At 38.3% G+C, this 27,587-nt stretch overlaps 1 protein-coding gene across 3 annotated transcripts in view; it reads left to right on the forward strand.

Moving 5' to 3' along the window:
* The window catches only part of htl (heartless), an 82,706-nt gene extending 74,310 nt beyond the window's left edge, over nucleotides 1–8,396 (forward strand). For all 3 annotated transcript variants that reach the window (XM_073988490.1, XM_073988505.1, XM_073988499.1), the window contains one exon: nucleotides 3,417–8,396. In XM_073988490.1, the coding sequence (XP_073844591.1) occupies nucleotides 5,724–7,883 (2,160 nt within the window). In that variant the 5' untranslated portion in view covers nucleotides 3,417–5,723 and the 3' untranslated portion in view covers nucleotides 7,884–8,396. The remainder of the gene's footprint in view (nucleotides 1–3,416) is intronic.
* Nucleotides 8,397–27,587: the final 19,191 nt, after the last annotated feature.

Consider the following 27,587-nt stretch of genomic DNA (forward strand, 5'->3'; position numbering starts at 1 on the left):
GCTGATGAAAACATCGGATCTTTCACGACTTCGTCTGATCCAATGCAAAAGATGCCATGAAATCACATCATCGCATGGAACCATTTCCTTCAAATTTTGCTGAGTCAGTTAAAAGACATGTCTCCGATCGTTTTGAATTTTTGCTGCCCTTCAACGACTGTATAATTTTCAGAGGGAAATCCATACTACATTAGATAATTACCCAAAAACTCTAAAAACCCTGCCGACATCAACATATGCACACGGATACATGAAATTCCAAGAAGGCCTATATCGGACTACAACTTCGATTAAGTGCAGTTTAGGACTTTCTAGCATAGTCTTTAAATTTGTACCGAAGGTACTTCTTGTTTTAATTTAATGTTTTTCGCGGGCGAGTGCATACTTACTGACATTATTGTCAAATATCTTCAAAAAATCCTGCGGTAACCTAATAAAATGGCAAATCAGGGTCCAAAATGGACGCTACCTCTCTCACAAAATTAAAAAAAAATATCGCTTCAGTGCAGTTTAAAGGCTATTCGAGGATTGTTTTGAAATGTTGATCGAAGGTAGTCCGTGTGATTCTGACGACAACTGATGGGCACCATTACTATCGAAGAAAGTGTGCGGACGAGAAGTAGAATATACGATGGGTGTTATTAGGGCCTTGCCTGGAACAAATTGCTCTCAGTAAGAATGGAGAATACTACTGTAACAAGACTAAAAATGCGCCAATTTGCAACGTGTTTGCCGTGGAAGAAGCCACATATAATCCCAAAATTCTTTGAGGATGTTGTTGCATCTGTAGGCATTATGGCTTCAGAGACCGCATGATGCACGGTGTTCAGAAAGTTCGCTATCGACAGTGGATATGCTGACCATAACACCTGAAGTCCTTACGGATGTGGCAAGGTGGTGAACATCCATCACAATGTTGCTTGATTGGCAGCATCCCGGTCTCCTCTTGAAGATGATCACTATTTGTCATCTGAACTCAAACCATAGAATTTTTGAGAGCATTATTTTGGGTCATTTGCAGGATTTTCCATTGTATTTTGCGCAGGTAGGAAGTCCAGACAGGGGCAGCACAATTGAAGACAGAACGACCAATGGCCTATATGTCTCTTTCAATATTTCCTCATCTTTGCCGCAGAAGGTACCAAATAATGCTTTTAGAACTTTGTTTCTAGATTTCACCTTCTAGTTGAGGTGTGGCGTGCGAAAAGAAGTGAAAAAAATGTCGGGTACTACCGACAATCTTCTTCACTTCTCTTCGCATTTGGATCCTTGAATTATGATTGGGGATAAGTCTGCCATCGACGAAAATATCAATGTGTGTGGTCACATCTCTCGTCCAGGAAGTGAATAAGAACAATGCAAACATTGCGGGACATAACTTTAGATTGCGCTCCCGAAGTTATTTGTGATGGTGGTTAAATGGTTGGAAATTTTAACACTTACGTCGTCGATGTTGAGACCGGATGTTATCATATTGTAGTCATCTGAATACGACACCACCGAAATATCTGCTGGCGGAGGTGAGAAATTTGCAAGATAGATGTTAAATAAAATGGAGGAAAGTACTCCCATTATTTGCCTGCCATTTTTGTAGTTAGCAATCCAACGTTTGACATCATTGGAAAGAGTGAAATTCATGATGTCGGAAACCAGTATGGAATTGTTTGCCGTATCGAGCTCATGGACAGATCGAGTGCTGCCACAATGATCTGTTCGGGTGGTTGTCGCTAACTTAGGCCATTCGCAATAATTATCTCTTGCAAAGCTGTGGTTGTGCTTCCGTGAAACCATGTTGATGTGACGCTAGATGGTAATGGTGTTCCCGATATGGAAGCAATAGTAATTCTAAAACCTTTGCTACAGATGAAAGAAGTAAGATCGGGCGCTATGATTCTCCATTGGAAGTGGATTTATCCGGCTTTAGAAGGGTAATTTTACCTTCGTCAAGTAACTCAAACATACTGCTCCCATCTATAACAATACTATGGATATGCGTTTGGACCATGGGTTTCGTTGAATTGTCAAATTCATTGTGGCCTGCACCTCCGGAATACAGATCGCCTGGGCCTGTTCTGGAATGACGAATACTCAATAAAGTGTCGGCAGAACTGTGTTGCTCACTTTTTGGCATGTGAATGGAGAATGTCATAGAAAAAGCTAAATAGACATGTAGTAGTGGACCAATGTCACTAAGACTTAATTTTGTAGTGCTCGAGATGTTTTTGCCACATGGAACACCTGTGTTCGAGAACAAGGTTCTCTATTTCCGCGTTCAATTGTGCAACTCTTTCGTCAGCTGGACCAATGGCACATATTTGGTAGCGCTGTTGTGCCAAAAGATGGATAATTTGGTCAAATTAGAGGAAATCTGCCCGCTGGAATGTATCCTTGAGGATTGTTTTTCTAAATATCTTCTAACCTTTTCTGGTATATGAAGACGAGGGCAAGTGACCTAAGGAGTCGTCAATAAAAATCGTCATGCCAGTTGACATTATTATAGTTCACGGACTATAATCGCTAGGTTTCACCACCGTGACCAGTATTGGAATGTGGCCAGAAATTAGTCAATGTAGGCGATTGCTTTGATGGTGATCGGCACTTAGGTTTGTGGTATATTGCTTAAGATCATCCATACCGATAAATTTTGATTTCAACAAATGAGGTTGATCGCATTTAAAGTGTGTTTTCCCCACTGAAGTGCATGCAATTCTTTTTACAATTTTCTTTCCCCGATTTGAAGAGAAGAATCGTTTTATCGAGTTTACTCCCTAGGCTTTATATACATTTCGTCAAGTTTCCTGATATGGTTGAGCTTCAGATCGACTTCAGGAAGTTATTTCTCTGTCATCTATAAAAGGCCCTTACATACTGAAAAGAGACCACTTATTAATAAATTATTTTATTGTGCTTTTTCCGAGTCTTTTGATTTTATATATCAATGTTGGGTGTTAACCGTGTAGTATATCCAGTTCGGCGTGAAGACCGTCGTTTATGAGCTCTGAGGGTACTTAGTTGCCAGCAAAGCCGACTGACTCTTTTTACTTGAACAAAGGATAGGTAATGGCAACTGGCCAGTCGATATCCAGAGGCCGTCCTGTATGCTACAATTTTCATTTCGAGTGGTTAACCTTTACCGACACCACCGTCCTTTGAGCTGGTCACACGTGGTCTAGATGCTATATATAAGTGTTTCAAAAATGTTGTCCTGTCCAAAGTTATTATGCCCTCCCAAATTGTTACTGCACGCTACAAATGTCTAAAACTTTTCCCAATAAATTTCCACTAAGATATTTTTCGTATTCAAAGAATTCCCATCCTTTCAACATTAAGAAATTTCTTAAGAAAAAAAATATTCTAAAAATTTCCATAACATAATTTATAATCTTTTTTTGTTTTTACTCTTTCTGCCTTTACAGATTTGAACTGAAAATTGATGCACAACAAACAACAACAAAACGATACTAATTATTCATCGTACAAAAATCGATATTCATACCAAGCGAATTTATGAGAGGTGACAACGAAATTTTTAACGAACACCTTCAGAATAGAACAACATCATTAGCCAAAGTGGAAAGGAGCAGAAAAAAACAGCAACGACAACTTATGTATTTTCTTGGGTGAAAGAGTGAAAAACCCTATAAATTTATCAGCACTGAACATCAAAAGAACCAACCAACCAAAAATAGACAAGAAACATTAGAGTTGAGGACTATTTAAGCAAGATTGATAGATTCTAAAAAAAAGCGCTTAATTAGAAAACAAGAACGAGAGGAGCGGAGCGGACAAGCAGAACCACCCAAAAAGAAGCCAAGGAAATCTGGTGACAATTTTCTGGTGATCATTATCATCATAGAATTGGAATCATCATCATTACTTTTGACAATATTACAAAAACAGCAACAACAAAAAGCTATATTAACATCAAAACATCATTTGTGGTGTCTTTGTTGTCATATCAATATACCATCTATCATTCAAAGGCACAACAACCGAACCATTCCAAAATCTATTTCATTGATCTGTTTGCTTACTTCTTACCTTTTGGTTGGTAAGGGCTGCAGAAGAAGAAGTATAGAGGGGAGTTTATCTATAATCAAGGGGCGGATGTAAATGGAAGCATACACCAAGACGACGTCGAAGAAGAAGAAAAATAGGCGGCAAATGACATAGAAACATTTATGCTTTTTAATGATACTCTTCGCCTGCCGCTGAGCAAGCAATCATAATAGGAAGAGGAACATCAAGTTGCAGTAAATAGAAACAGAAAGATTTAAATATAGATGAGAAGAGGGAACAAACACATGTTGCCAAAGATCACTACTACACAGCATCATCCTAAATAACAACAATAACAGCAGCAATACTACCAACTGAAGCAACAGATCGTATCATAAATTTTGAGTAACGAAAACGTTACGCTGTCTTTGGAGTGTGTCTTGTGATTTTTCTTTCTTATGTTGCTTTGCTAAAGTGGATTTCCGGTGCATTACCAATTGGAAAAGAATAACGGCAGCAGCAGAACCACCACCAATAGCCGGCAGAGAGTTAGGCGGTGAATGATCTTGAGACAAGGGATCATTAAATGACAAGAAAACATACTTGCAACATATGTGGTGGCATGACAAAAACTATACACCCACACCAACCGACTAAGACAGTAACAACATTAATAACAACAACAACAAACCACACTCTGATGTCATTTGGAACCAGGAGAGTTCCAAGGAAGTACGAAAAGAAATTCCTCTTCAACAAACCCACTTCAAATTAGAGTGAACATTTTTTTTAAATGAACAATAAGAACACAACAAAGAGGGAAATTTTTGTATAAAGCAACAACAACAAGAACAATAACAGAGGGTTGTAAAGATCACCCTCACACCCACGTTAAGGAAACGAGTGGCCCATCATAAACATTAAAGGACAAATATATTTATTGCCTGGCAAATTATAGGAAAGGAAAATTGGTATCTTCCAATAGCCAAAATAACCAAAGAGAGGTAATAAATATTTAACAAAAAGGAGAAAGAGAGAGAAATTAAACATCGTTACTACAGAGAAGGATTGCCGCCCACAAGCAAACTTAACAAGAAGTCTATACCTGCAAATTCTCTCCTGTAGTATCTTTCATTAAATTTCCCACAAGGTTTTGGCAAAAACTACCCACAGGCTTGTAGAGAGGCAAACACTGTTAACAGTATAGCTGAGTGAGTAACAGAGAAGGCTAGGAGTGCAAAAATAACACCTCAAATACCTGGAGATTTCCTATTTCCAATTTACAGAAGCCAAAAGAGAGGAACATATACACCCAAAAGAAAGGAAAACAACGCCAACAGTCAAACCACTCAACAAGGCTGCAAGAGCAAAAATAGATTTTCAAATGCCGGCATATTTATCTTTTGAGTACTCTCATCAGTCTCATTGAGTTAACTCACTGTCTAGAAGTGAGTGATTGAGGAAAAGATCACCAAAAGGAATAACACACAAGGAAGAGTGCAAAAATATATCCTCCAATACTCTCTCAAATTGTTTTCCAACTCAACCACTCTCTCTCCCTGTCTCAAACACATTTCCCTTGAGTTTTCACTCAAACAAATAATAAACAATAACAACAAACATAGCAGAGGGTGGTGGAAAACACATATTCCCTCCTGTGCTATTCAACTTCCAAGATTCTTTACGCCAGCAGCACAACAGCAAACACTCTCTAGTCGCCCATCATGGCGTTAACAACAAACTGTAATCGTGCCAAAACACAACAAAATACTCGACTTTTTACCCCACAAAGATGCCTCTGCTTTGGCATTACACTGCTAACAATATTTTGCGCTCTACAAATACAATCCGCAGAAGCCATGGCCCGCCGTAACTATCAAGCCGAACAAGTTGATTACGATGATTATGGATACTCTTCACCCAATGTGGATATACAAAAACGCAGTGATAATATTCGCGATCACAGGGATAAGGATGGTGATAACGGCGGGGATGATGGTGGTGGCGGTGATGAACCTGATTTTATGCCACGCTTTAAAAATCCCGAAAAATTAAGAAACATTTTCCCCAAACCCTCAGGGAGTTTTATACAACTTGCCTGTCCAGCCATTGGTAAGCCGGAGCCGAACATCACCTGGTTGCTGAATAACACAAAAATCGCCCGCAATGTGGGACGTGTCAAGAAAACCAAATGGGCCATAAACATGGAAGATCTGGTACCCTCTGATTCGGGATTTTACACCTGCAAGGTGTGCAATCCCCTGGGTTGCATTAATCACACCACCAAGCTACACATCAGCGATCGCGTCAATCACAAACCCATCAGTCTGATAGCGCCACAAAATCTAACACTTTTCATCAACGAGAGCGGTGAAATGAATTGTAAATATCTTTCGGATCTATTCTCGGTGAAAAGTTGGACATTTACACCATGCAATGCCACGGCATGTTCGCCGAATACCACAGTGGTGGAGGCCGATGATGTGTTAAAATTTGAAAATGTTACCCAGGATCAGGAGGGTTGGTATACCTGCATGGAGATCAATGGTTTGGGTAAATCATACAAAAGTGCCTATTTGCAGGTGCTTGATCCAATGGACACCAAGGTCACCAAAGTCATAAGATCCCAAACGTTGTGGGAGGTGGTGGTTGCCACTGTTATCCTGCTTATGTTGCTACTCTTGGCCATATTTATTTACTATGTGTGGCGTAAAATGAAACATGAAAAGCTGCTGAAGCAACGCATTGAAACAGTGCACCAATGGACCAAGAAGGTCATTGTTTACAAACCTGCTTCGGGTGACTCTTCGGGCTCCATGGATGCCATGATAATGCCTGTGGTAAAAATTGAAAAACAAAGAACCACTGTGCTGCAAAGTTCCAACTCCGAACCGGCACCATTTAATGAGTATGAATTTCCATTGGATTCTAATTGGGAAATTCCACGCAACACTTTGATATTGGGCGCCACTTTGGGAGAGGGTGCCTTTGGTCGTGTGGTCATGGCTGAGGTCAACAATTCCATTGTGGCTGTGAAAATGGTCAAGGAGGGTCACACAGATGACGACATTGCCAGTTTGGTGCGTGAAATGGAGGTCATGAAAATCATTGGCAAACACATTAACATTATCAACCTCCTCGGGTGTTGTTCCCAAAACGGTCCTCTCTATGTAATTGTGGAATTTGCTCCCCATGGTAACTTAAAGGATTTTCTCAACAAAAATCGCCCCATCAAAGATTATGACAAGGAGGGAAATCTAACACCACCAGAACATCACCTAACAGAGAAACACCTGATTTCCTTTGCCTTCCAAATTGCCCGAGGCATGGAATATTTGGCCTCCAGACGTTGCATACACCGAGATTTGGCTGCCCGTAATGTGCTCGTTTCCGATGATTATGTTATGAAAATTGCCGACTTTGGTTTGGCCCGTGACATCCAAGACACGGATTACTATCGCAAAAACACCAATGGCCGTTTGCCCATCAAATGGATGGCTCCCGAATCATTGCAAGAAAAATTCTACGATTCGCAAAGTGATGTTTGGTCTTATGGCATTCTGCTGTGGGAAATTATGACATTTGGCGCCCAACCTTATCCAACCATAATGTCAGCCGAAGAACTTTACTCGTATCTGATGTCGGGGCAGCGCATGGAAAAGCCTGCCAAATGTTCGCTCAACATTTACATGCTGATGCGTCAATGTTGGCATTTTGATGGTAATGCCCGGCCAACATTTAGTGAAATTGTGGAAAATCTCGACAAACTGCTGCTGAGTAATGAAGATTATTTGGATGTGGCAGTGGCGAATTTGGAAACACCGCCATCCTCAAGTGATGAAGAAGAGTCTGATGCAGAATCCATGCGTTATCATTATAAATGAGTAACGTAAGAGTGAGCAGAAGCAGGTGGAGAATGAGAATTATGGCCTTTCCACAACAGGCAAAAAGGGTGAGAATTTAGTTTTAAGTAAAATTGTTTTTTATGGATATTGTATTCTTATATACTTATGGTTGTTTATTATTATTATTATTTTTATATACACACATATGGATAATGTAAATACTCATAATTGTTAAACATTTTTGTATTATTAATTTAGTTTTTATTTTATTTTTTAATATATAAGGAAAAATAATTTCATAGTTTTTTACAGAAAAAAATACATTCAACAATGGTACTGAAAGAAACATTATGCATGCATAATAAGTGGAAACAGGTTTGTGAAAAGAATAAAGGAGTCATGGATCATTGACATTTTCATAAACACCACATCTTTCAGTGTAGCTCCTTCAAAATCCAAAGCGCACGGGTTTCAATGAAATCTTTACATGTTCTTTTTAAACATTTTCTCTAGTCCTTTTCATGAAATTTCTCTATACTTTCGCCAAAAAAATTGAACTGATTTTTACACTACACTCTGTACATATGTATGTAAATTTTTGTCTCGACAAATATAAGATCTAAATTATAAATTCCATAACAAGAAAAAAGTATACTCGACAAGGGCCACCAATTGGGCGCCACTTTGGAAATTATTTCAAAGTTGTTATATTTTGCTTAGAATTTCAATTAATTTTTAAAAAAACAATATTTTTATTTCTTTCTACATTTGTATCTATGCCAAACAAAACGGAAAAAATACCAAATTTCAAACAGCTAAATAATCCAAAGATTAGTTTTTTAAGCATCACAACAACCAAATAAACATATAACTATTGTAAATCTGAAAAGTCTGTACATGATTATTATTACTCAAATATTTCCACAGTTAAGATAATAAAAAAACCAAAAATATATATTTTAACAATTACATATGTATAATAAATTTAATTAAATTTGTAATATATATCTGAAATTGTATTATTTTTAAGTTTATTTGTAAGAAAATTAAAATATGTATTGTTATAAGACTATATAAAAAATATCAATAAACTACTTTTATATACATACATATTATGAAATCTATTTGAAATGAGTTTGAAATATTGCGATTTTTTGGGTATATGTTCTTTTTGGCCACAGTCGTTGATGGTCAGTATGAAGAGTTTTTTGTGGGTTTTTTACTGGCATTAAAGGTAGTAAACGTTATCAACTTTTGACGTCGGTGGAAAGGGTGGAATCGTAATTCAGGCACTTTTTTACTTCTAACATTAACGCAGAAGTGACGCAGAAGCAATTTTCCAAAAGAAACATACTCTGGTTAATTTCTTAGCGAACGGGGAAAAACCCATGTAACGTAGACAACAATTGTTTTGTTATTGCCACCTATTATAAGATAGGACAGGCAAAGGAAAGCGAGTCTCAATTCCAAATATATTCCAAAAATTAGGCCTAAAAAGAAATAAAGTTATGGCCCTGCAATCATGCTACAATAATTTGGTAGGGTAAGTTAGAGACATTCGGCAAAATACAACACTAAAGGGATAACCTTGTCAGGATCATATCTTCCAAAATGTTAAGAAACTCGCAGGCAAAGTTGTAGCTATTGTCATGAAGAAGAAAAATTGTGAACACATAAAGTCCATCGAACTTCATATTCAAGATCAAAATCGCCTAGGGACTGGTCTACAGATTTCAACCAGACTAAAATTGAAGCAAACAACTACCTTAGATCTCAATAAACAAATTTCTACGAACTCTGTAGAAACGGTTTTTATAGTCTAAATAGCCAAACAAATGCGATTTTTATCAATTTTTCTCTGGTTCTGGTCCATAGACACTTAACGGTTCAAAATAAAAAAAAAAACAAGTGAGCAAAGGCTAGATTTGGGACGGGCCGACTATGCCATACCCTACACCACTACCCTTGTGCATAAGCTTTTCACTCGTAAACATTTCTTTTAGGGAGATACTAATGTTTTCACCTATCTGGCTTTTTTATCATGTCTGTAATACACCAAATAGAAACAGAGGTATTTGTCATAAAAGTAAAAACTTCAAAATATTAAAATTGTGATAACTCTTATATTTTACCATAAGTGTAACATTTTGTATTAATTGAAAGCTGAGATGGTTTAGTATCATTGTTAAGCTCTCTACCTGGAGTATGTCCAACAGAAGCAGAAATATCTGACATGGATATCAAATTCCTTAAATTGAAAATTAGGATATCCCAGCGTTTTTTTTTCAAAATCACAAGCATTTCACCAATTTTGGTAACGCAAGTGGGAACATTTTAAAGCTCAGAATGTCTTCGTTGTTGAAACGCATCCAGCCAAAGCTGAGATACTCGTCAGCACATTTCAAATAAAAAAAATGGGAAAGTGGGATATGCGCCAAACTATTTTGCATTTAATAAAGCTTTCCTTTTGGAATACGCCTACTAAAAGCGGAGATATTCGCATAAGAATAAAACTTTAAATTTTTGCCCACATAAGTTTTTTGCCCATTCTGACACTTGAATATTATCCTACCATCACCAAACTCAATATGCTTCTTCCTCTCTGGGCGTCCTATTAACCATCAAAACTTCGTGACGATCCTATCAAAATTGATGATTACTTACAAAAAATGGGAAAATGGGATGCATTAACGACTTTTGCGATATCTCCGCAAATCTTATCTTCTTCCATTGACGGGCTTTCCTTTTGGAATATGCCTACTAGAAGTGGAAATATTTGAATATGAATAAAACGTTGAATATTCATCACATAAGTTTTTTTTTTGCCCATTCCGACCCCTGAATAGTATCCAACCATCACCAAATTCAATATACTTCTTTTTCTATGGGACCCCCATTAACCCTCAAAATTTCGTGACGATCAAAATTGCGACCTGTAGCATGATTTCAAAAAAATGGAAAAATGGGAAGTTTTACCGACTATTGCGATATCTCCGTTATTTGGCCACCTACGCCAATCTATTTTTCATCATTGTAGATATGGGATTTTCTACTTTCATACTCAGGCTTTGTTTTTGGAAATTCCCCTAACAATGCTGTGATATTCGTCTTCATAATTAAAATCGCAAAAATGAAAAGTTTGCGACTATTTTGATATCTTCGTTGTTTGACTACCTACGACAACCTACTTTACATCGTTAGACAGGTGATTTGCTTGTGATATACCCCTTATAAAAGTTGAGATATTTGTTTTGGAAAAAACGTTGACTTTTTCTCGATCAAAAAAAATCGTTTTAGGGCCGCCCTAGAGCTTACACCTGGGAAGTTTTTCTGGATTCTGAAACTACAATGTTAATAGATGAGACATATCAAAAAAATCGCTAGAGCGACTTTTAAATAAATTGCAATCTCAGTTTACATTTTTAGGTTTTTTTAGAGGTTCAAATTCGGATAATAATAAATTCTGAAACTACAATGTTCATAGATGAGAAAAATCAAAAACAAAAAAAACGAAACAAACGAAAATCGGCAAAGGGATTTTTAAATAAATCGAGGTCAAAGGTCACATTTTAGGACTTTTTGTGTTTTGAGGAATTTGCTTGGAAACCGCAAGCCCTATCGAAATGGCACTAAAGAAAGTGTTGTGGCAGTGAAAATTCACCATTCTCGCACCGTGATATGTAAACTGCATTCACAAATGTTTGATTCAGAGTCATGACAAAGTAGGATTTAGAAAAGACATGGACTCCAGGAATGCTAACCTGGTTAGAATGTACATTAAAATGGTTGCAAAGCTTGGTTGCCGGAAAAAATTCGAATTGAAAACCGATTTTGGTGGGGAAACGAATGATGCTCACAATAAGCACTAAATAAAAGCGAAAAATTATTGTTTTAATATACAACTACCCTAATTTATATTGTCTTTGCCAGCCTAACTAATATTTTATTCTGTAGATCTTTTGAAAGAATTCCCCACAATCTCTAAATTGAAAATTATTAACATACATCGCTATCTAAATTGTTATATTTCGAACTTATTCATACAAAGTTTACATTCAATAGATAACATTTAAATGAAAACCAACGAATACACAAACATATCAAATTCTAGGTTTAAAAAAACACTGTAAAAACGTGTGTTTTTGTTATAAATTTCAATATTGTAATGTTAATTAAAAATCTATTTCTATACAAAGTCTAACCACGACATATGATTTTGATAAGTATTATACAAATAAAAAAACTAATTATAAGTACGGTATACATCTAAGTGCCTTATAATAAGTGATAAAAATGAGATTGAAAAGTTATTTTTAATGAATTTATAAGATAAAAAATAAAAATAATTTATTAAATGTAAAAATATAAAACGGAAAGAGCATATATAATTTCTAAGAATAAACAGTGGTAAGTACTCATATTTACATTGACTTTTTAATAAAAAGTTGTTATACCCCACTACAGCCCTTACAGTGCTGCTCAAAACATTTGCAACTCAGATGCCTATTTCATATTTAATTATTTTATAATAATAACTAAATAGTTATTAACACTTATGTTACAAAAATGAGTGAAATATCGGAGGTACACAAGTTTTAGCCTGCTCAAAACATTTGCAACTGCGTGGTACGAACATCTATTTGTTCATTTTTGACAAGTTTTTTGTGTTGATTGGCATAAGATTTTTCAATCAGAAGAAGGGGGGCAAAATTTTTTCTTGTGGAGTACATTTTATCCCACCTATGTTTTCTTTTGACAGACAAGTATACCGAAACAAGACATGTATAAGTTTTTAAGAAAACACAGATTGTGGCCTAATATTATTTTTTATTTTAGAAAATTGTGGGTCCAACGAAGTCCACAAATAAACATGGGGACAATACAATACCTAAAAGTGGGATGGATGCCGTGTAAAAAGTACTAAAATCGCCATAAGATGTATGGACCACTACATTTCTTGCAGGGGAGGATCAAATAATTATACGAATTATTAAACAGATCTCTCAGAGGTCATCAACAGATGTTAAAAGAAGTCTTAACACCGATAGATCTATACAAACCCTTCCGATACATCCCATGAATTAAGATCACTTAAGCTAATTGGGTCCGATAAGAACACAAACATATTTGAAAAAAAATCTAGTTTTACTATAACCACGTAAAACTAGAAATGCGTTTAGTGGCAGTATTATGCCAAAGCACCCTGTTATATGCTGGTGTGCACATGGTGCGATCTCCGGTTAGTTGTTGAATCTAATAATTATCTCGATCTTATGCCTCCAGTACCACTGTATAGTCACGTTAATCTGGACAGTCGTAAATGTGGAAAATCCTTGGTGTGAGTAACACGGCCGTCTTCGACCCGGTAACGTTACCTATGAGTTGAAATTATAAAATTTTGCTAACAAGGGAGATATCTATGAACTCATAGAAAACTTCGCGTAGAAATTACGGGCATAACTTTTATAAGAACACAAGTTTAGTTCGCGGCCTCAATTAAAACTGACCGACTGTCTCAGAATTCACCGGTATTGATGCCCAATCGCTTCTCGTTGTCGATGTTTCTAGAGGAAAATCTGCTAACATCTTGAATCAGTGCGACAAACATACCAACATATATGGACGAAAGAACGGCAATGACGTCACTGAATGCTCAAAACAAACATGAAAGACAACTGCAAAAACAATAGCAAACTAAGCGATAATCGCATGATTCGACCAGGTAACGTTACCTATGGATTGAAATTATAAAATTTTGCTAACATGGGAGATATCTATGAACTCATAGAAAACTTCGCGTAAAAATTACGGGCATAACTTTTATAAGAACACAAGTTTAGTTCGCGGCCTCAATTACAACTGACCGACTGTCTCAGAATTCACCGGTATTGATGCCCAATCGCTTCTCGTTGTCGATGTTTCTAGAGGAAAATCTGCTAACATCTTGAATCAGTGCGACAAACATACCAACATATATGGACGAAAGAACGGCAATGACGTCACTGAATGCTCAAAACAAACATGAAAGACAATGGCAAAAACAATAGCAAACTAAGCGATAATCGCATGATTGTAGCAAAACAAATGTACATGAATAACATGGGTAGTAAAAATGTTAGGATTGTGAAAAATATAGACAGTAGTTGTTGTTGTAATACCAATTTAAACAAAGTAACTGCTTAATAAAAATATACGTTACAATTCAAATTTTTAATTAACGGAAATTCATCTAAATTAACTTAAAGTTAGTAGTTACATTCGTATCAATATGAAGAACCCAAAAGGAAATTTGCGCTATAGGTCAAGTTTCTGAGTTATGGCGTCATGACTTTTTTGATTGTTTTCCTACAATTCTTGAGAAAACAGCTTTATGTATCTGTTTACAAGCCATAAATCAAATAAGTTTGCGAATATTTTTGAAGAACATTCTAACCTTATAAATGAATTTCTTCCACGTTCTTTTTTTCTTGAACCAACCCATAATAAAAATGTCTTCAACATAAGTTACACATGAATATTGGTGTATATCGTTCCATATCTTGGTATGTTTACTAGGGTTATGACTTTTTTACAACACGAGTTTTGCCATAAGATTACATAAAATCTTAATTATTAGGTGATTCGGTGAAAAAACCTCACGCACAAAATGATTTTAAGATTTGAATTTATCAAAATTATGGACAATTTTTTGAAGTCACTGAAAACAGATATATAATTGAAAATAAACTTTAGAGCCACATGAGATAATTAAAATGACATAAAATTTATTTCTCACTATTTTTCTTCAATTCTGAGAATCGTAAAAATGTCGTAAACGCTTTTATTCAAAAATATAATTTTTTAACAAAAACAAAAAATTTAAAATTTTTTCAAAGTGACTTTTTTCGCGACTTTTTTAATATTTGAATGAAATAAACGTTATTATAGTTATTAGTAGGCTTATATTTATTCATTCGTGCAACAAAAAATAATTTTTTGAAAAAAAAATGTTTTCATTTCATATATTTTTTCAAAAAATTATTTTTTTTAAAATCGATTTGTGCGTGAACTTTTTTTATATTTCAATGGAATAAACGATAGCATAGTGATTAATAGGCAAAAATTCATTCATCCCTGCTACAGGAAATCATTTTTGAGGAAAAATGTCAAAAAGTCATAACCCTAATGTCTACATCTCGTATAACCTTTTCCAACAGGATGTTGAAGATATCACACGAAGAACTGTCTCCTTGTCTGAAACCTCGGTTGGTAACAAACTGTTCGGGGAGTTTCTTTTCTATTTGAAGTGAGCAGTGGGTATCAGTTATCTTATAAAGACGAATCAATTTTGCGCGGGTACCAAATTCGGACACGGCTCGGAGTAAATTTGAACGTAATGGGCTGTCGAAGCTTGATCTATAATCGGCAAATAGGTTGGTAAGTGTCGATATGCATCTCTTGAGTCCCATCCAGGGTAAATATCTGGTCAACGGTGGATTTCCCAGGTTTATTGTTACCTTTACCTACCAGCCAATTTATTGTTATCTTTACCTCACCTTGGCCGGGCGGTATATATTCAATACAATCCACTGGGATTAGATCTGTGGTGTCTTCGCCGTCTTTGCTACTATTGGATATCAACAGTTTGGAAAAATTCGCTTTCCACATTCTGAGCACACTATATTTCTGATCGTTACAGGAGGATATGCCTGTACCAAAGCCATCAGTTTGATGTTTCACTCCTTGGTATAATTTTAAACTTCATTCTGGCTCCTGTGCATCTCGACTTTATTACACTCCCGCTTTTCCATTTCTCTCTTCATCCTGTGGAAAAGTCGTTTCTCTTCTGTAGCAGTATGACACTCCTAGTCATACCATGGGTTTTTGCCACTGTGCTGATATCTTATTGGGACGAGGAGTGCTTTGATTAAGCATTTGAGTGTAACATGCTATGGCTATCTGTTGTGATTGCAGCTTACCGATAAGGATAAGGATAAAATTCTGGATCGATATAACTATATTCGTCTGTCTATCGTAATCACTCTAGCGTCCGCAATAATTGATCTATAATTTTCCACCGGAGTGTTTTTTTTAAATTGGCAGGTCAAGTCCGATGGGCTATAGGTCCACGTTTTGTATATAATGGTACCTCCGATTTTCGGTAGTTTGAGGGTTTTTGGACAAAACTAGCTGCGATTTGACATTTGAGGTTTCCAGTGGTCACAAAACATATCCACCAAAAATTGTCAACATAGGCCCATGTTTCGTTATTTTGAGAATTTTAGGTTTGAGGATCCCAGACGACACAAAACATCTCCAATATCAATATAAGGTCATGTTTTGTTATAGCCCTCATATAACGGTACATCCAGATTTTCGGTATATAAATGATTTTAGCTAATTTTTTTTAACCAAACAAACTGTAATTTGACGTTTGAGGTTCCCAGACGACAGAAAACTATTCCATTAGAAATTGTAAACATTGTACCACCCGAGATTTAGGTGTTTTATTTTCTTGACATTTGAAGTTCGAAGTGGTTACAACACTTCTACACAAAAATCACATGTATAACATTTGAGGTTCTCGGTGGTCACAAAATTTCTTCTTCACAAAAAATTGTCAACTTAGGTCCACACTTTGATATGGCTGCCATATTAAGGTGAGGAGGGTATTATAACTTGGTTTTGGCCAAAAAGTTTGTAACGCATCGATCTGGCTATGTCTAGTAGGGGTATTCCAAAAGCAAAGCCTCTCAATGTAAGAGGAAAAGATCAGCTTTACATTGATGCAAAGTAGTTTTGCGTAGGTAGTCCAACAACGGAGATATCGCAATAGTCGCTAATCTATCCTAATTTTCAATTTTCTGGATATTAATTGAAATGACGAATATCACAGTTTTGGTTGAGTGCATTTCAACAAAAGTGACCAATATGAAAGAAGACATTCTGAGCTTGCGTTACCAAAAGTGGTAAACTATTAGCGGTATAGAAAAAGATACTAAGGTATGCCAATTTCCAATTTGTGGAATTTTCTTTCCATATCTCTGCTTCTAGTGGACACATTTCAAGAGGAGAATCTGATAATGAAATTAAACCACCTGAGCTTTAAATCAATACCAAATGTGTTGGTTACGATGCTCCAATATTAGAGTCAATGCAATGGGCGGTAATATTTTGAAACATTTATTTTAATGACCAATATCTCTGCTTCTATATGGTGTACTCGAAACGTCTAACCTGATAATCAAGAAGACTAGCAAAGCTTTAAATCAGTATCAAATAGATTGTCGATAGTGGTCAAATGTAAACCGTCTGTCCGTCCGTCTGTTGAAATCAAGATACAGCTCGCAATTTTTAAGATAGAGCTTTGTAATTTGGTATAGGAGTTTCCATATCGCTCCATGTTTTGATATAGCCCCCAGAGAACGGTACCACCCGATTTTTGGTATTTTGAAGGTTTTAGCTTCATTATCACACCGAAATGGCTGAAATTTGGTATTTAGTCTTCGTTGGACCTATAAAACTTTCCCCCCAAGTTTTGTCGGTATAGGTCGGAACGGTACCTCCCGATTTTCGGTATTTTGAAGGTCGTGGCCTCAATATTCTTCCGAAATGGCTGAAATTTGGTATTTAGTCTTCGTTTGGGGTATAAAACTTTCCGCCAACAATTTGCCGGTACAAGTCCGCGCGTTCATATAGCCCCCATAGAACGGTACCTCCCGATTTTCGGTATTTTGAAGGTTGTGGCCACAACAACCCATCGAAATGGCTGAGATTTGGTATTTAGTCTACGTTGGAAGTAAACCCCTTTCCGACTGAATTTCTTCGGTATAGGTCCACGTTTCGATATAGCCCCGATAGAAAGTACCTCCCGATTTTCGTAATTGTGAAAAATGTGACGTCAATATCCCACCGAAATGACTGAAATTTGTTATTTAGTCTTTCATGGGGTTATAAAATGTTCCAGGAAGAATTATCACTATAGATCCACGTCTTCCTATAATATCCCCCCATAGAAGGGTGCCTCTTGATTTACGGTATTTTTAGGGTTTAACCACATTATCTTACTGAAATATCGGAAATTTGGTATTTAGTCTTCTTTGAGTCTAAAAACTTTACGCCAGAAATCTGGCGGTATATATCAACGTTTTTATGTAGCCTCCATAGAACGGTACCTCCTGAATTTCGGTATTTTGAAGGTTAACGACATTTTTTACCGAAGTTGCTGAAATTTGGTATTAAGTCCTCTTCATAAACGAAAGGAAACTAATTGTTCAATTTTCCTTGAATACCACTCGTGGTGGGAGGAACTGAAAGCCGTACTTACTTGTTAATTTTTGGAATTTTATTGTAATCACCTCTTTATTGCAATTAAAAACGATTAGACGTTGCGCATTACAGACAATATAATTGCATTTCAGATGACTTTCATCTTTAAATTAATATAGATTGTGTCGATGTTATTGCCCCAGTTCTTCGAATTTTCTTAAGGACACAGCTCTGCAGTAGTTGATTTACATATATGAAAATACCTTGATTTCGATAGTGCTGTTATTATTTTGGTTCATTTAGCCCTAAGTCATCTGTTATAATAACTTAGGTGGCACATAACTTCAGTATCTACCAAAAATATGTTTTCCGTGAAAAGCTTATGCACAGCGGTAGTAGTGTAGGGTATCGCATGGTCGGCTCCGTCCCGACTATAGCCTTTGCTGACATGTTTGATATATTTTCTGACCTTATTTAAGTTGCGGACAGGAAAGAAAACTAGCTAATATGTATTTTATTGTGGTGGCCCGGCCGAACTAAACGCTTTTTTACTTGTTTTACTTATTTCGATTTTTGTCAATATGAGTTACTTACTAATAGAAAACGCACGGGACCGCTGTGCTGTGACAACTTTGTTTTCATAACTCGCCAAAAGTTTTTAATGGTTTATCTTATAAACAGAGATACTGGCGTTGTGTATCAAATGATTCGATCCACTGTCTATGTCTCCTACTCCGTGTTTATTTCTCTACATTTCTGTCACATATGTATATATTTTTTAATATTTATAATATGACTCCAGCGTGTCATAAACTCATTAACACATCTTAAAAGTGTATCTGGTAAAAAAGTAACATAAAAACCGATTGACCAGCTCCACCCACCGTTGACATGCAACGCTTGCCGCGATCCATTAACCAGCGTTGTTGCTAAACAAATAAATAAGCAATTACAATTTTATTAATTTATTTATTAACCACATACAAATAAATGTTTTTGTTGTTTTGCTTGGTGTTGCTGTTAGTAATGTTGTTGTGGCTATCATTGCAATTGTTGTTTTTGTTATGGTTAATAACAACAGTAAACAAGAACGACAAAAAAGTGCCGACACTTTGTCCAAAAAAAAAAAAAAGCATTCAATAACGACTAACATTGAACAGAGGGATGGACTGTCTATCAGACAGCCAAATACATGAATGGATATTTCACAGGCTTGTATGACTGACTGACTGCCGGGATGAATGAATGAAAGCTTCGATTGTTCCACTTCATGATGTTTTCCAGCGATTGCTTCAAAAGCTGCTGACGGCTGTTTGATGGGGGTTTCGATTACCGCTGTTTGTTGTTTTCTACTTGTGTTGCATGCAATGCCCGATTTGTTTGGTCCACTCACTGTTAATGACTCCATTATGTCATGGCGTTGTTTCAATTTCTCGAATTTGGATCAACATCCAAGTTGAATTGTTTTCATTATGGCTCGTGCTGTTGCTGTTATTCACATTAGTGGAAGTCTAAAGTAAAGCCAACAGCCAAGCTTGGTAAAGAGTTTTATTATTGTTGCAATTTGAAGCTGAACAAAATATTTTACCATATTCTGGCATCCAAATGAATTGGTGATATCGATTAAATGTTATAATTAAATTTGCAACGGTCATTTATATCCAAATTTCCAGCAGGTTTGAAAAAAATAAAGACCCACTTTCCTTTGAACATGAACTTGGCATAACATAAGAAAAACCCACATTCTTATGCGGCATCCTCATACACTTTCATATGGACAAAATGGTTTTAGAAGGCTTCGATTCCTTCGGGCACCTCCCACACAAACTTTTGGGAAAGTGCAGTTTAAGACCTCCTCTCGAATCCTTTTCATTTTTGTTGTTGAATCTTGTATGCACTGCCCAAATTACGATATGGCTAGAGCGCACGATAACTCTCGAATGGGTCAAAATTTGGGCTTCCGCATATTTTGCCCACGCTTAATTTTAGTTCGAAGATAAGCCATATCAGTCCACTTCTTCAGGTGCCTCCCCACAAAAGTTCTGCACTTTTCACTAAAATGGTGTGCACAATAACTCTCACAGGCAGTAACCGGTTTGGTCCATACTTTGCACATCGTAATATTTCTACGAGACATAGATCAGGTTCGAAATAGTCCATATTCACGTACCTCGCACACAGAATTTTGAAAATGTGCAGTTTCATGCACGATCTCGAAGTAGACCTTGACCCAGAGTTCGGAAGACGGGTTGGTAACCCACTCCTAAAAAAATTTTAAAAATTCGTGAATGGTTTAAGACCCCGGGAATTTTATTCTATACCTAGAATGTACTAAAACAGACCATACCAATAATCTCTTTGGTTCCACGGTCGGCATGGCGTAATAAACATAATCGTCTATTAATTCACGTTATCTGGTTCTGGTTGTTTGTGTTCAAACTGAAAATTTCTGCATCCGAAATTTGAGACAAGTCAGTAGGCTCAACTGGACAATTGAAGTGATGAGCCGTATGCTGTGGGACCCTGTGTTGTTTTAACAATTTGGCTGACTCGTTTGTGTGAGTATGGAATTGTTTGAGTTTTTAGGGACTAATTAGGATTGTGTTAATTGAGAGCCGTACGCTCTATAGGGCGATCTATAAGGTGAAGGTCTGTGGGTTGTGCAGAACATGCGAATATATGTTTGGAGTCGTGCGGTCCATGCCAGCACTGAGAGCAGAAAATGTATTCAACACCTAATTCTCACCTGATAGGGGTTGAGGATCGTTGACCAGCCTTCTCAAGGCTGCGGAAAGATGGTTCATTGGAGATTGACACTATAGGACAAAGCTTGCTGGATTGCCAGGGTATGAACAAGCTTTAGCGATGCGGCAAGTGACAATCGGCCTACGACCTATGGTATGATATCTTGGATATCCGGGCTGTGTAACTGGATGTCCTCGCGGATGTTTCGAGAGGGTGAATCCTGAACCACTAAATAGTGTTTGGGATGAGTGGGTAGATGACCTGCCAGCACTGCCTTGCTGCACTAAGAGTATCCTTGTCTCCTGACACATCCACTAGCGGTGCGAAGGTCATTGTTCTCTTGTATGCAGCATAGTTAAGGACAGAACAGTTTACTGTTTTATAGTTGACCAGTAATATCTCCTTATCTTTACCCCACATGACGCACGAGATCGTTTTGAGCACTGTATTCCGTTACTGGACTTTGCTCTTCAGCATTGATGCATGTCTGGATTGATTTATTTAGCGGAATTACTTTTGCAATCGTCAGATTTCCATGATCATCAGAATTTTGACATGGTTAAGAGTTGCGTGAGATGATACAAAGCTATTTGGGCCGAGATGCTTCGGCATGATCATAGAGATGTTATCGGGGCCTATTATCGGGGACTTTTGCCTTGGGGATAACGACTTCAACTTCTGCGGCTAAGTAACAACGTGGATCTCTCTCATATTGGAGTTTCCTAAGGCTCTCAAGGTGGCTCTCATGGTGCCAGATAGGCTTTTTATTGTCGACTACAACTTATGCAAACCAGCTTCGCAGTTGTTGAGGTGGAGGACCCAACTTTTCTTGACGATGCTGGTATATGAGTGCATTGATCTCAGCCATCAGCGATTGGCAATCCGAACAAGTTTGTCGTAGTTGGTCGCCCTCGTCTGCAAATGGTGCAGATGTCGTGAAATACACAGGTCAACATTTGGGAATTCTTTCGGAAGGAATATGATGTTTAGCCGCCCGGAGAATAGTGTTCCTCAATAAACCCCCTCCCTTACTGGCAACTGAGGGGAACGGCTGTTGGCTGATGGCATCGTTAACAACATTTAAGAAATCATGTCTAATAGATTTGTTATAGTTCACAAATGTGTGTATTTTCGGCTACACAAAGTGGCTAGGCATCTCCACAGTGATCACTATCAGAATGTGATCAAGCGCAAGGACCACATGTGTTTTTCAGAACGGTATGGTGCCTATAATTGACATAGGCTATGACTGGGGAACTACTACCCCACTATCCTTGTGGGGAGTATTCGTTGTTTGCAGCAAATTCAGAATCATCCATCTGTTCTTCAATGATTGGCCATAGCTTGTATTGGGCTAGCTAAAGAAACAGGTTACATGATGGGCGTTGAAGTCGCCAATGATCATTCGGCTATCTCCCTCAATAAGATGTAGGGTAGAGGGACACCAAGAAGCCTATCATATTTTGTTGTGGAATGTTTCACAGTGGAGAGTAAATTGTCTTTCTTCGCCGCCTTTCCCGGTCCATCGCTCTTCCTATAAGTCGTTCCAATACCTTTGAAGTAAAATTCACGTGAAGGAGTCCGTCAATTGGAATATCGCCGAACATCGGTTATTTTAAAAATTATGCCCAAAATTTTTAATTCTACACAGCATCTTTGGCCATCATTTTTGTAACAAAACTTTAAATATCACTCCCTACCATAAAATACTCCAATCCCACGGTAGTGGGTTCTCCCGTACCGGAGTGAACCGGAAACACACAACATCAATGTTCCGGGCAGCGGCTGCTACCTCAGTGTACATGTGTTTGTATTTGTTTCGTTTTTCTTTGTTGGGACCAGCATATCCCGGAATGCCTGCTACGGATTCTTTTGGTCCGTGCCGGGAAGGAAGAAAACCCAGGACCAATATATTTGTGCTCGGTTTACCACAGCCGCATCTTCACCCATATCCAAACTTCGGTGAGATGCTATAGATGTCAGGAGTGGGTGCATCTAAGGGGTTCCTTCGGACATGTCCACGCGAGGCACTGCGACAGGCACCATGTTGCTGCATGCTGCGCAAATACAGCCCCCAGTGAGTCGTCTAATTACGAAACTCCTTCGTCGGCAGATTACGAAACTCCCCCGCAGTCCCCTCAACAGCAACCGGACGCACAGCGTTTATCACCAGCCGTTGTTGTTCCAATTCCAGAAAATGCATCTTTTTGCACTTTAATTGCAATGGACTCAGAGGCAAGGTCGAAGAAATAGTGGAATTTATGAATCGGAAGAAGATCAAGGTCGCTGCGGTGCAGGAAACCAAGCTCAACAACAACTGCAGTTAACAGTGTTGTGATGGTTACAACGTATTATGGAAGGATCGCACCAGAAGTGGAGTTGGGGGACTAGCTTTCCTTTTGCACCAGTCTGTTCAATACAGACCTATCTCGTTTGAACCTGACTCTAATGACCCGTACATTGATTGATATGGGGGTAGCAGTCAGGTGTGGAAATGCCGAGATAGAGTTGCTGAACGTATACATTCCACCGAGAAAAAGCTGTATCTCAGATTCCAGCTTAATATTAGCAAGCTTTTGGAAGGTCATAATCGTCTGGTCTTGGGGGACTTTAATGGGCATCATGAGATGTGGCATTCGGCCCTCGGAAACGAACAGAGGGGTACAGCGCTGGCTGAGCAGATTGATAGCTCTACGTTTTGCTCGGTCAATAAGGACGCACGAATTAGAGGAGAGTGTCACAGTTCGCCAGACATAACCATCGTGTCACCTGGTTTGAAAAATGACGTTACCTGGCAACCCGTCATTTCCCTTGGATCAGACCATCTCCCCATAATTGTCTCCATTAGCAGACCAACCGATTTCATCACCTCTGAACGCCGCACATTCGTTAATCATAAGAAAGCTGATTGGCCAGGTTTCAGAGAGTTCACCAATCACCGCCTCAAAGAACTGCCCATTCTTCTGATGTTCGGGCAGCGAAAAGGCCGTTCCGAAACATCATCACTGCCGCAGCCACTCGCCATATACCTGCTGGTCGAATACCCGAAGTAAGACCAAACTTCCAGCAGAGGCGACGGGATTAGCAAATCAGCGTGATGAGCTTCGTCGAGCCAAACCCCAGAGTCAGGGAGCACTGGAAATTAACAGTTTGGTCGAGTGTAGGGTAAATCATCTTAAGAGTTGCAACATTGGTGCCCGTTTAAGTGAATTGTGGGCAACGGTTAAGTCACTCTCGAAACCCGGAAGGAGGGAATATAGGACCTCACTCCCGTTTGTCGACGTTACGAAGAGGTGCGCAAGTTATTTCAATCGACAGTTTGTCGAGCACCCCGGGAGTGACCGGGCGAAGAAAACAGTACTACGTCGCATCAGATCTCTTTCGCATCAGATCTTTACAATGGATGATGTTGCGAATGCCATCAGGAACGCTAAATCGTCCAAAGCGTTGGTCCCTGATGGTATCTCCATGGTAATGCTGAAACAGCCGGGAGTGGAGTATCTCACTAAAGTTCTCAACCTGTCGGTAGCCACCCTCTTTGTTCCCGAAGTCTGGAAAATGGGCAGGGTGGTCCCGCTACTGAACCTAGGCAAGGATGCCAGCAAAAGTGAATCGTACAGGCCAATTTCACTTTTGTCGCCTGTACCAAAGACTTTTGAGGCCTTAGTCTTCCCCATCGTCAGAAATAGCTAGTTGCCGATCATCAGTATGAGTACCGTAAGCAGCACAGTACGACAACAGCGCTGCACGGAATCTCCACATATATTTGTGGAGGACTCAACCAGGAAACGCCGTGTGATAGGACGGTGATGGTGGCGCTTGACTTATCAAAAGCCTTTGATACAGTCAGGCACTCCACGCTGTTTGAGGACATTGAGAAAACAACCCTCCGGCCAAGTCTGAAACGTTGGGCAATCAATTATATGTGTGGACAGCAGTCGTACGTGAAATTCAGGAACAAGAAGTCCAAACCCCGTAAACTGAACCAGGGAGTTCCCCAAGGTGGAGTGATATCTCCCGAACTATTTAACCACTACCTTTCCTGTATTCCTCCGCCTCCAGACGGCATTGAGATCGAAACGTATGCGGATGATTGTACGATCATGGCGTCAGGTACCTGCCCTGATGACATCTGTGAGAGACTGAACTCATATTTAGCCGATCTTACCACCTTTTCCCACGAGAGGAATATCCAGATATCCGCCGTACTGCCACATGTACGGCGCAGTATAGAAGAGAGTGGTCGATGTTAGCAGAATTCCGGCCACAAACTGCCCCAAAATTCAAGGAGTCACATTCGACACTATATACATGTCGTCCGCGCATGCCGAAATGCAAAAACAAGCTCTTCAAGTCCCCAGCCGGCAGCACTTGGGGTGCAGACAAAGAAACCTTGTTGCCCACATATAACGCGATAGGTCGGTCTGTGGTAAGCTGTGCGGCACCTGTTTGGTCACCGAATTTAGTTGATACGCATTGGAAAGGGATTCAAAATTGTCAGAATGGCGCCCTGATAACAGCAACAGGTTGTCTCCTCAAGTCTTCATTAGACCATATACATGAGGAGGCAAAGATTCTTCGAGAACAGCAACACAATTAGATGCTTTCGTTGCAGTACTTGCTCTGGTGTTACCATGAGAGTCATCCCAATCACCATCTGCTGGATGTGCCCGACACACCCAGGCATACCAGGAAGGATATTCATGCTCTAGAGAGGGAGGTCCAACAATATAGGAGAGAACGCCTAGATCAAGAGGCATGTCAAGCAAGTTTAAATAGTATCCACGCGGATGCAGTTGCTAAGGTCATAAACAAATATAGTGTGAATAAAGTCCTGGGAGTACATTTCCCATCTGTCGCAGCTGAGGAGCGTCAGCTGCCACGACAAACCAGAGTAGTTTTGGCTCAACTAGGCTCGGGATATTGCAGTCGCCTAAATTCTTATCAGGCGGAAATCGATCGCGCCTTGCAATATATTTGCCCAGTATGCGGCACGGGCCCCCACGACACAAAGTCCTGCCCCGCCAAACCTACTCATCTTACTCCAGTGGATTTGTGGCTACATCCCATCGAAGCAGTCATTTTTCTGGAACTGGAGATAGACTCAGAGCCAGATTGAGCAGAAGAACGAACACGCAAACACACAATAATAAACACTGTTACAACAACCATGAGTAGTAAATGCTTTGTAGTTTTTGGAACTGCTCTTGGCCCTATGGACTATGTTCTTATTCATAAATAAATTGAAATTGAAAATATTCCCGCATGTTAACAATGCACAACAATTTGTCACACTGTTACCACATTTCAATTTCAATGATTTTCAACTCTAACTTTATAATAATGGTGATGATGATTAGTCACCTGAGCGAATGTGTTGAGAGAGATATGAATGAATGATGAATGTTGGCTTGTTTGTGGTTATTTTCAAGTCACGACAATTGTTAAGATTTTTAGTGTTGTTGTTGTTAGTTGTAATTTAAAGATATTCAAATTCCGTTTAGCTTCAGTTAACGTGTTAATAATTTCATTTCAAATCTGCTTGGTCTGAGGTTAAATATGAAGTCATTCGTTGTTAAACGTTACAAATTTGTGATAATTGACAGACGTTATCGCAATTAATAATCAAGCGCCTCCAGAGAAGCACAAACATCAAAAGATGTCACAGCCAGAGCCGACAATTTTCTGAGGAATAATTATTTTATTTTGTTTTAAATTTGTTAAAGAAATTAAAAATATTGTGAGATGCCCCGCTAAGTGTTAAGTTTCTGCTTATCTACAGGTGAGAGGTTTTAGTCAGGTTAGGCGGAAAGTCAGTCAGTTGAAGTGTTTTTCGAAGTCTATGTATAGAAGTCAAATAGGAAGCATAGAAATCAAACAGAAGTCGAAACAGGTGCCGAATCCATACAAATTTAAAATTCTACGTATATTAGGATATCTGAGGGAAACAGCGCGCCTCTGCTTTACTGTTAGCATTTATTTGTTAAAAATTTGAATGTATAGAACATTGGTGGCGTTTTTTTATTGGGATAGCTTTGGCAAACAATTTCGTCGGGTTGTGTGAGGTTGCCAAAGAATAAAACGGCGTGTTAGTGTTCAGAGCCAAAACTCATAACTTTCAAAGAATACGCTAAGCGTTTGTCATGAAAGCCATACAGTGACTGGAAAAAAACATTCAGAACTGTACAAAACAAATTGCATGTGAAAGAGTAAAAGTTAGATGATAGCGAAGCCGTCCCACATCCGATATGTCTGAGGAGCCTTCATTACCAAAGGCGAAACATGTCATGTCACATAGTGGTGGGTGTGTGGTTTCGAGTCGTCGGCTTCCCTTTTTCAGATGCATTATTGATCATCAAGCTCGATTTCCAACGAGAAATTAATTAAAAAATTAATACGAAAAATGATATTCGCCTAAAAAGGCAAAATTATCGAATAAAAAAAAAGAAAGAAAAAAAACAAACTTTCTCCACTAATAAATTAGTTGTTTTAAAATATAAAACAACAACAATGGGGTTATTAATTAATCCCTGATTAAGCCAGATTATTCTAAAAAAAAAAAACAAAATTTTGAATTTATCCTCAATTTGCAATACCAAAATGTATGTTTCCTGTACATTTGACATACTATCTTTTAAACACCTGTCACATAATAAAACAATTTTCCAATTGTGCGATTATTTTTTATTTTTTCTGTACAAATAGCAAAACAATTAATTGTATTTTGCTAATTGTTCAATTAATTAAAAA

Source organism: Musca autumnalis, unplaced genomic scaffold (assembly GCF_047663935.1).
Source record: "Musca autumnalis isolate F117 unplaced genomic scaffold, ASM4766393v1 scaffold_1, whole genome shotgun sequence".
In the NCBI taxonomy this organism is placed as follows: domain Eukaryota; kingdom Metazoa; phylum Arthropoda; class Insecta; order Diptera; family Muscidae; genus Musca; species Musca autumnalis.